We start from the raw sequence: 10,455 nt of genomic DNA on the forward strand, positions 1-10,455 counted from the left end.
AGTCTATATATACCGAGGTTCGCAATCATTTTCTTAAGCGATTTTCGCCTATCTCTGGTAGTAGCGAAACTCTATCAATATTTTCGAAGTTTTGGTTTTTTATTTTGTACTAACATTTTTTCGTATTTATTTCGTAGATTTGCTCGTCGGTGCGATCTTCCTGCGTTACGAGGAGCTGCATATCTTCGCGCACATATGGTTTTTAAAGCTTTTTTTTACAGAAAATTTCATACGTAATTTAAATTTTTGCGGAGTAGTTTTTTTTAATTTTGTTGGTGCAAATCGTCGCTTCTTAAACGGCGGTTTTTTAAAAAAACCACCGTTTAATATAGCGACGGGTTAATATAGCGGCGATTTTAAAAAACCCGTCGCTTAATATAGCGACGATGTTTTAAAAATCGTCGCTTATTATAGCGACGGGTTATTTATAACCGTCGCTTTCTTTAGCAACAGTGTTTATTCGCTGCTGTAGCGACGGTTAAAAAAACCGTCGCAAATAAAGCGACGGTGTTCTTAACAACAACCGTCGCTACAGGCAACGGGAGTTGGTAAACCGTCGCTTTGAGAAGGCGACGCAGCCTTCGGTAAACGTCGCTAAAATCATAAGGCGAAGGTTTTAACGACGGTTTTGACCGTCGCTAATCTCCTTTTTTTTTGTAGTGAGTTAAGCTAAAAGTATTACGATCTTGACAGAAAAGTACGAGGATCCATTCTGGGGAATTAAACCAGAAGATTTATGACCTTGACGAAGTATTTGCGAGCCACGTTTTGCAAAAGAATTTGAAGTTTTGAGGAAATTGATAATAGTTTATATGTTGCATATTGTAAATAGTTTGGTTAATTCTAATTTAATCATGTAAGTTTAAAGAAAATAGAAGGTGGTGTGCCCACGTCTTGTGCCTAGTACAAGGCTGAAATTTTTGAAAAAGAAGTGGCCAAGCCTTTTGTATATTGCAGTAGGGGTGCTTATCGGTTCTAGAGTTCCGGTTCCGACCGGTTCTGGATCGGGTGATGCCAGAACCGGTCGGAACAGGTCACATTCAAAGAAAATATTTGATTCCTTGTAATATATATTTTTACAAGTTGTTTAATATTATATTATATGATATAGAATATAAATAACATTTTATTATTTTAATTTTTTAAAATGATTTATTTACTCTCACAAATTTTATAAACCAAAATTGGGAGATGAAATAAAAGTGGTTGTAAATAGAAAAAATAAATAAGATAAGAAAACTAGACAATAGAGAATGGAATATATCTGATTAATCTTGTAATAATATAGAAATGGCTTAGCGTACATAAGTTAAAACATTTCTCTTTATAACATTATTTTTCAATTTATTTCATTTAAGTTGATTATTCGCAACTTCAAGTAAATATTTTGTAATTATTAATTAATTTAACTAAATAAAAAAAGTCACATGTGGTATGGTATTATCAGAGCCGTACCTGTATTAAATAGGACCTGAAACGGAAATTGAAAATGGGTCCTCTTGTTGTTGCAGTAGTAAATATAAAATTCAATTTGCAAATAACAAATATATTAATAAATAATAAATATACCAAAATCAATATATTACATCAATAAAAACTCAACAAATATTTAAAATAACTATATAAATACTACTCGTCTAGCTGTTTTAGAGGCGAAAATATTTATCAAATCTATGTAATCCAATTGTTGGGTCATTTCTTTCTCAATCGACAACATATCTAGCAAATTTAATCTATCTTACGATATTGATGATCGAAGATAATTCTTGATTAACTTCAACTTCTAGAGGCTTCTTTCTGCCGATGCAACTGTTACTGGTATGGTTACCGATATTTAGGAGGCATTTTAAATTTCATTTGTTGTATCTACAAGTGATTAAAAATGAATAATTATCAAAATTTTCAATCAACAACAAATTAAACTATGTATGAATTTTTTTTTAAAATCTAAAACAAAATCAATTACTCTCAATTAACATATAAAATCAAAACAAACACTATCACATAGAATAAAAAATTACGGTTTTGTAATTTTTATAAATTAAAGACAAGTAATTTCTGAACCAAATCACCAATCACTTGCAAGTTTTAATTTCTAAAATAATATAAATCAAATTAACAAACGTCTAACCCAAATATCCCTACACTTTTAGTCTCTATAATTATAGAAACTACAAAATCAAAGAATTCATTGAGTTGAAATCACAAACTACAAAATTAAAAGACAAAGAAATCCCAAAAACAACGATTTTCATCTTTCAACGGTTCACACATTTAAGCTCTATTTTCAATTTATTTTATTTCCTTAGACTATCAATTGATTAATTACATATGTCACACATAAAATTTATATAAAACTCATAATTCAATTATTAATAATTAAAGAATTTAAATCATGCGATGCGTGCTTTAGTTGTATATTTAATCAACATGGTTTCTAAGCACATTACAATGCCTATATCGCAAGTAAATTCATTTTCATTGAGGATCATTTGGTAGATTAATCTACAAATATAAATATAAATATGTATTTATAAAACAGATTTGAAATGAAAATAAAGCATAATGAGAGTTTCCATTTCCTGAAATCGCTACAGTAGCACTTTTTTTTTTAAATTAATGAAATTAAGGTTTATTAACGTTGGTTTCTTTAATGAGAGTTTCCATTTCCTGAAATAGTTATTTAAAGTCCCTTTTTAATGTAATTTTTTTGGTCGGGAATCCTATACAATTCGATAATGTAGTCTAATTTTAGTGTTTATAGTTTTTTTTTTACACACGATTTTTGTATTTCGTTTTTGGTTTACTTAATTATTATCCAGATTTGACCGCGACTGAAAGGAGATTGAGGCATTTGTCGGGTCAAAGACTGTTATCCAGATAAACTTTTTAGCTACTTAGCAATTCAACGATCTTTGTGTACATGTTTTTGATTATTTTTTTTGCCCTTCAATCGTTTGTAGACATCATTTCTTTGTTGATAATTTAAGGTCTCTTTTCAATGTTGATTTTTTTTGTCGTGTTTCATATGGCCTGTTTTTTCCATCATCGGAGGTTCTATGCTACAGAATGCAATCTGAATTCAATATTTAACTGTTATTTCATAGACTAAGGTCATACAACATTGTATGAAATATCGTAATGTATTAGTAGAATTTTTTGTTTTTACTTCGCCACTGTTTACTTCAGCGATTATTAATTATGAAGTAATATATACCAATCAACTTCAGTTTTTCATATGGCCTGTTTTTTCCATCATTGGAGGTTCTATGCTACGGAATACAGTCTTAATTCAGTATTTAACTGTTATTTCATAGACTAAGGTCCTACAACGTTGTATGAAATATCGTAAGGTATTAGTAGAATTTTTGGTTTTACTTCGTCACTGTTTACTTCAGCGATTATTAATTATGAAGTAATATATACCAATCAACTTCAGTATTAACACCGACGAAGTAAAACATTATTTTTTTACTTCCAAATTTAAATAAGACGTGCTTCACTTCTAATTTTTTGTAATATTTTGCTTCGACAGAATAGTTTTGATGAAGTAGAATTTTTTTTTAAAAAAAAATTACGTTTAATGAAGTAAAAAAAATGAACCATAAAACTCATCCGTAACCATCTCAAATTTCTCACATCATCTCCTTCTCTCCAGCTTCTTCCGCCGCGCGTCGAACACTTTCTGCCAAAGTTAAGAGCGCAGCAGCCAGCTACCTTGTTTCCCTAACCATGCACCATCTTCTATGCCATAGATCGGAAGAACAGGGTGAAGGAGAGCCCTATTTCAGCTGCATTCCGTTCGCGAACTCGAGATCGGACTTTAGGTGAGATATTGGCCTCTTTTCCTTGTTGTTTTGGCAGCCTGATGTTGGGTATAAAGCCATTTCGGTTCCCCTGTTTTCCAGCTTAAATTCAGCGAGATGCTTGCGAGATTTCTTGGTCCGATTTATTGAATAGTGTGATCCTACTTTGTGAATTTACCATTTTTGTCTGGTTACTTCTCCTTCAATTCCAGACGTGATTTAGCTCCTTTATGATTAAATTTACCGATAAATCAATTATGAATCAAGACCGGAGAGTATCTAAGTTTATTGGACATGTTAAATAAAGATAGATTGTACTGTCCCATTGAAATCATTTTTATCTGTAATGATTTCTGGTGTATATCCTTCCTTTGATGGGCTTTTTACCGTATTATTGATATAAATATTTTGGCAATCACCTTGCGAAATAATGTCACACCGATGCTTTTCTGTAGGTTGTTTACAGCCACAGATGAATGGACATTGGAGTGCCCTAAGTAAAATACGTTGTTTTACTTCGACATCGGTCTAATTTTGGACCAGTTTTCCCTCATTGAGCCGGCCAAAGACTTCTCTAATTTCTTAGAAACGGCTTCAATTATATCGCGAAGTAAAATGATACTCTATTACTTCACGTGCGTCTACTTCGGCAATTATCTATCTATAATTTCATTGAATATACGGAGTAAATCGAGGAAATTCTACTAGTGATGAACTAGCCTTTTAAAGGTAATTTCCTCAGTTCTTGATATAGTGACACTGAAAGAAAGCTTGGAAATTTGTTGAACATTTACTACTGATGCCCGAGAGTTGATTGGTCTGTGAATAGCTTTATCAATTGCAATGTCTCCTATGACTTTCACTCCACCGATTTCCTCCCAATGCTTCAAGGAAATATTTGATGAACGAACAATGAATTGGCAGGTCCAAGGAGCTACTTACTAATCAAGAAAACCCAAACCACTTTGGTAAACTTGATTGAAGTTTAACCAATATCAGAGTTCCAGTTCTCGGAGATCGAGATTACTGCATTTGTCGCCACACACATTTCCTTTATAATCCAGCCCATAATTTAACCTTTCGAGAACAAGATACGCATATCAAACATATAGAGAAAAATAACAACCAATGAATTGAAACAAATTTATCATCAACTGATCAAAGCATTAAGAATTGTTGGTTTGATCCTCTTGTCCTCTCGTCTCTCTTTACAAGTTAAAACTTAGCTGGTCGGGAGGCCAAAGATGGAACATATAAAAGAGTAGTCTTTTGTGAGACGGTTTCACGAATCTTTACGGGTCGACTCTACCGATATTCACAATAAAAAATAATATTTTTTTCATGGATGACCCAAATAAGAGATTTGTCTCACAAAATACGATCCGTAAGACCGTCTCACACAAGTTTTCGTCCATATAAAATCTCAGTAGTTAATCCATCTGCTTATTTCTTTTTTTCAGAAGGTATATACATTATGTAGACACCGCAGAGCAAAAATCCTACATGATTCTAACCGAGCCAAGAATCCTACAATTCTTTGCAGTGTTTTATTGTAAGAAAATAAAAAAACAAATCTCTAAAATTTGCCACATTTTTGACCTAATTATATAAGAACCATGCCACGTATTAATTTTTTTTGTTACTTTCTCTCTCTATTTTTTTTCAAAAAAATAATAATCCCTTAAAACAACTTGGACTGAAAGGAAGGGCCACTGGCCCAAACAATTGAACTTTCTTGGAATAAGAACGGCCCAGACATCTACTCGTATCCTCTTCGAATAGTGCGGTAGGCGGCTCTCAGTCTTTCTTTCTTGGCTCGGCGCAGACATTTAGCGCTTCGGCTCTCTTTTTATTGGCTCGACGTTGTTCTCTCGGTTTTGAACTTTGAAATTGTGTGGATTTTTTTTTTTTTTGAAATCGAAATTGTGTTGATTTGATCGTGAATCAGCTGGGGCGACCTTCAACGGAAGCTTGAAGGCAATCTTGCGTCTGCTCCCTTTTATATGTGTTATTTCTGTATGCTCGCAGGAATAAATGTGTTAGGCTATTGTATCTCGTTTTTTTGGTTTTTCAGTTATGCATTTAACTCGTGTACGCGAACTGCTACAGGATTTCCATGTGTTATTCGCTGTTTAATTTACCTGGTGACCATTTTTTCTTCACTTACTCGATAGAAGAAATGAAATTTTGCAGTAATATAGCTGTAAAGTTTACTCCACGTAGTTTAGATTAGTTTTAGTTATTTGGATTAGTTTTTGTACCCAGAATATTAGTGAGTTTTAATCAGATCATTTTAGAGCTGAAAATTTTAACTGAATGAATGAGTCTTCACGTTTAAAGATGAAGGTTTTTGTGAAAAATTTTACTGTTTCATAACAATCTCAGCTTCTCTTTTTCTTCATATTTGTTTTTTGGCAAATTATAAAGATTCTAGGAGTCTTCTTCCGTAATTGACTTACCAACTGAACAGTAGTTGTTTTCCTTTTGTTTCTTGCAATATGTCCATCAGTTTTGAACACTATGAGTAAGAAATTCCAGTGTGCGTTGATGGCACAAGTCATTGATTAACAATTGAAGTAACAGATAATGTTCAAACTTCGGAAAAAATTCTTGTTTGATTCTTTCTTCAGTTTTGATCAGTCCCAATTTGTTTACCATTTTCGTCTTACATTTCCATTTTCCTTGCTTTAAGTTACACCAGCAAACTAATGTTTTAATCTTCTTTTAAATTTTGACGTGGTTTTGTGATTCGTCAATGCATCTTGTGCATTATAGAAGTACCCAAGTTGTCCATGTATATTAATCACTGATGCTTTATTTGGTACAGGTAGACTGATTCGTTCCAACTCCCTGGGGCAACCTGCATTTTCCCGCGAAGAGTATCTTCTTCACACTGGTGCTCTTACCAGTCATACTATTTTAGAGCAGTATTTCGTTTCTTATAAATGAAATTTGTGCAAATGACATTTTACACCCAAAGAAGTGAATATGAGTGGGACAACATGTAGGGGTTGCTAATATAGAGACTGTTATACTCTCTGAATCTTCAAAATCACCCTAGACCACCCATTGAGCCACTCAACACCTCCATTACTCTTCTTCAGCGATGCCACAGCAGCCGCAGGAGATTGTGAACCTTACTGTTTTATATACATCTCCAGTGAAGGTGCTGCTATTGCATCTCATATGTGGACTAGGCCTACCATCAGCCTTTTGGGTGGCTTGCAATTTTTGTGCCCTTACTCTTATTAAAAGTCCAGCTGAAACCCTTCGTGTGGTCTGGGTATGGACACTGCCTTCACATCTCGTGCATCGTATCTGATTATTAACCGCTACTTCCATCAATAATCGATCTAGTTTCATATTAATTTTCAGGCTTTTGAAGCTTCAATTGTTATTTTAATCTACAGTTTTTTGCGGCGCAATCCAGATCAAAGCTCTGTAATGTTTTGTATTTCTCAAAGTTGATGATGTTTTTTTTTTTTGGTTCCATTTGTAATTATGGTTTCTTTCCTTTTGACCGTGCAGTACTTGAAAGCTATCCTGAGGGGGATTCTGGGGCTTCCTGCAGGTTATTGCTAGAACTCTCAAGTTAGATTTTCCTTTTCTATTAATGTTTTCTTAATTCTCAGTGTAATGTTCTCATTTCCTTTATGAATCTCCCCAACATAATGCTGTCCATATTCGGTAGTGATTATACAAAGGAATCTTATTTATGCCGATTCATGGCAAGTTGTCTGTGCACTAATAATGTCATGTTTCTAATAATCTCGATAGCATGATGAAATACTCGTGGGACCTTGTTAGTTTTTCCGAAAATGATGCCATTCTGATTGACTTATTTGAAAGGTTCATGAAAATTAGTAGGCCACTGAGCCACGTCGCATAACCAATATAGATGCGGTTAGCTCATTGCTTGTAGTTAGTTTCTTAGGATTTGGATTTGGTCGGTGTATGTGGAGCTCCTGTAACCATACATCATTCTTGTTGAACTCTACTTGCATTCACAAATGAGCAAGAAGTTCTTGGCTTGGATTAATATTGCATGGTAGTCAACCCTCTGGTTGAACTCAAGACATTCAAACTCAAAATTACGTTTTTGTTTTTTTACCTTGCCATCTGAATATCAGATCTTTGTAGCTTCTGTTCGTTTACCGTCCGGTTTACTGGTGCCTTGTCGATTTCATATGACTACAAAAATACTTGACTGCATAGGACAAGACTAAACCTCGTCTTGTATTGTTTAATTTGTTTTACATGTTACTTGTGAGAACAAATACTAGTACTTAATCTAAACTCACGACAATCTAGAATTGTGACTTGGATGATTCATAGAAATGAGTTCTTACCTTTCAGTTACTTAAAATGTCATATCTGCTTTATATCGGTTCTAAGATTTGTGGTATTATTTATAGGTGCTGTAGTAATTGCACTTGGAGCAATAGTTTTGGGGGCACCTGTTGGCATTCAGTATGTGATGGTTATGTGCATCGAATTTTTGTCTATTTTGTTGACCCTAGTTTATATTGTGGATTTATATGCTTAACATTTGCTCATGTTTATCGTTTGTAACTGACTAAATGCAGGCACTTTAAAAAGACAGTTCATTGGTCTCTTTTAATGTCCGTATTTACGGTGTGTATTCTCTGTTAGATATTTACCATTTGCAAGCTTCTCTATGCTTCTTTTACTTACACTTGATCAACTCATTCAAATGGAGGAATCATGAAAATTTTCTACGGCGCATTCCAGTTAATGCTCATCTGTCAATAGTGTGTTCATTTGCAACTTTTGTTACTTCTGTTGTGTTTAGCGTGATCACATCTATAATATCTCATGTGTTTCACCATGTTATCTCTCTGGCAGTTTGTCCCAGCGGCTTCTGTTTTTGGTCAATCTTGGAATGAATGGCATCGAATATTTGCTCACACTGCGTAAGTTGATTATATCATTAGAGTAATTTGTCCTTGCAAGTCGAACCTTGGTAGCCTTGAATGGTATTTTCTTCGATTTTATTTTTCTGAATGCTCACTCGCAGGCCAGTTGGATCTACTGATTTTATGATCTGTGTACCCGCACATGGAGCTGTTATTGGAGCTTGGTTCGGTGCATGGCCCATGCCTCTGGACTGGGAAAGACCCTGGCAGGTATCTATTCTTATATTCCATCAGATATTTGAGGCCGCCCTTTTCGTTCTCTACTTACGATTAAGGCAATCTTTAGGGTTAACCATTTAAGCATATGTTACTTGGATCGAGCACGAGATTCGTGCAAATCTTTTTTCAGTATGACACATGAAGAAATTGACATTATATGCAGGAGTGGCCAATCTGTGTGACATATGGAGCTATTTCAGGGTATATCGCTGGAATGGTAGTATCCTTCGGATTCGCCATCTTTCACAGTCGACAAAGCCGGGTGAAATCCGACTGATATCGGTATACATATGAAAGCATTATTCTTAGTAATGTTGACTTGGGATCATCAGCCAATATCTGTCTCTAACTAATTTCATCATGTGACGATTCAATTTATGATGTTTTGTGGTATTTTTTTCGACATGCACAAAGCATGCGCAAGACATTGGTTAAATCTTGATTTCTTTCCCACTGGCGCTTGTTGTCAGCTTTTTAAGTTTGTTAGCATATATTATTACATTGCTTTAGGAACCTCATTATCATGGTAATCTCTTCATTGAAGTTATCCCTTGCCTCATCACATACAGAGGCAGCAAAGAAAGAAAGAAAGAAAGAAAGAAAGAAAGAAATTAAAGAAAGATGCAAAGGCTGCAGAATGTGATAAGATCATGTGCACATCTGTAAGCACATGACTTTGCTAAATTATCGGATTAATTCAACCAATCTCCAATATTTTTAAATATTGGACGAAATTAAATTATTTCTTTTTGCACAAGTTATTTATTGATTATATGTAATCTCTTTATATCTTAAAAGCAAGTAATACAGTTCATAATTTCGATGGAGATAACATTTCAAAAGTGCGACGGGATAAAAGATATTAATCTTGGAAGTCAAGTATTTATGTCTTGTGAATGAGTAGGTATCTTGTGAAACGGTTTAATTGGTTTACATTCGTGATGCAGATCAGTCTAATCATACCTAACAATAAAAATAATAATTTTGACATAAAAAATAATATTATTTAGGGTTGTGTTAGAAATTCGTATGAAGAAATTAACCAGAGATTGTTGTTCGATAAAGTTTAAACTTAACGAATGTAAATAAAGCTAAGAAGTATATAAAACTCGAAATAAATTGTTTCATGTGCTAGGGGTCAAAACGTACCTAGGAACAATCCAAGCCGCAAGGGAGGCATCTCTGGCGTCCCTCTATGCGCAGGAATTTTCCAGGGCCGTGAGAGAGGCGCTTAGGCGCCGGTAAAGTGGTGTATGGGTGCCTGACAACGCTGTATGACAATAATTGTGATTTTCATAGATTTTTGCCTCCAAAAGTCTTTTTGTCACAATTTTGATGTTTGTGACTTAAATATAAATCTAAAAGAATGAGTTAACATAATTTAGTGACATAATAACATAAACTTTGATGAGTGAGTCTCATGTGAGATCGTCTCACGGATCATAATCTGTGAGACGGGTCAACCCTACCCATATTCACAATAAAAAGTAATA

At 34.1% G+C, this 10,455-nt stretch overlaps 1 protein-coding gene and 1 long non-coding RNA gene across 10 annotated transcripts in view; one reads left to right on the forward strand and one right to left on the reverse strand.

Annotated features, from left to right (window-relative positions):
• Nucleotides 1-9,415, forward strand: part of LOC140803419 (uncharacterized) — a 31,855-nt gene extending 22,440 nt beyond the window's left edge. Inside the window, exons 1-10 of one of the 9 annotated variants that reach the window (XM_073159295.1) lie at nt 3,737-3,827; nt 6,634-6,702; nt 6,911-7,089; nt 7,182-7,247; nt 7,335-7,377; nt 8,222-8,276; nt 8,393-8,441; nt 8,673-8,740; nt 8,845-8,953; nt 9,126-9,415. In XM_073159295.1, coding sequence (XP_073015396.1) covers nt 6,913-7,089; nt 7,182-7,247; nt 7,335-7,377; nt 8,222-8,276; nt 8,393-8,441; nt 8,673-8,740; nt 8,845-8,953; nt 9,126-9,239 — 681 coding nt within the window. In that variant the 5' untranslated portion in view covers nt 3,737-3,827; nt 6,634-6,702; nt 6,911-6,912 and the 3' untranslated portion in view covers nt 9,240-9,415. Of the gene's footprint in view, nt 1-70; nt 199-3,736; nt 3,828-5,561; nt 5,681-5,809; nt 5,898-6,633; nt 7,090-7,181; nt 7,248-7,334; nt 7,378-8,221; nt 8,277-8,392; nt 8,442-8,672; nt 8,741-8,844; nt 8,954-9,125 lie in introns of those variants that run through there. The other 8 variants (XM_073159294.1, XM_073159288.1, XM_073159287.1 and 5 more) reach the window with 8 other exon arrangements.
• On the reverse strand, nt 2,617-5,562 carry LOC140803421 (uncharacterized). Its single transcript, XR_012111868.1, has 2 exons — nt 4,895-5,562; nt 2,617-4,769 (listed from the first exon to the last, which is right to left on the reverse strand). It is a non-coding gene; the product is annotated as an uncharacterized lncRNA (long non-coding RNA).
• Nucleotides 9,416-10,455: the final 1,040 nt, after the last annotated feature.

Source organism: Primulina eburnea, chromosome 10, assembly GCF_022965805.1.
Source record: "Primulina eburnea isolate SZY01 chromosome 10, ASM2296580v1, whole genome shotgun sequence".
Lineage (NCBI taxonomy): Eukaryota > Viridiplantae > Streptophyta > Magnoliopsida > Lamiales > Gesneriaceae > Primulina > Primulina eburnea.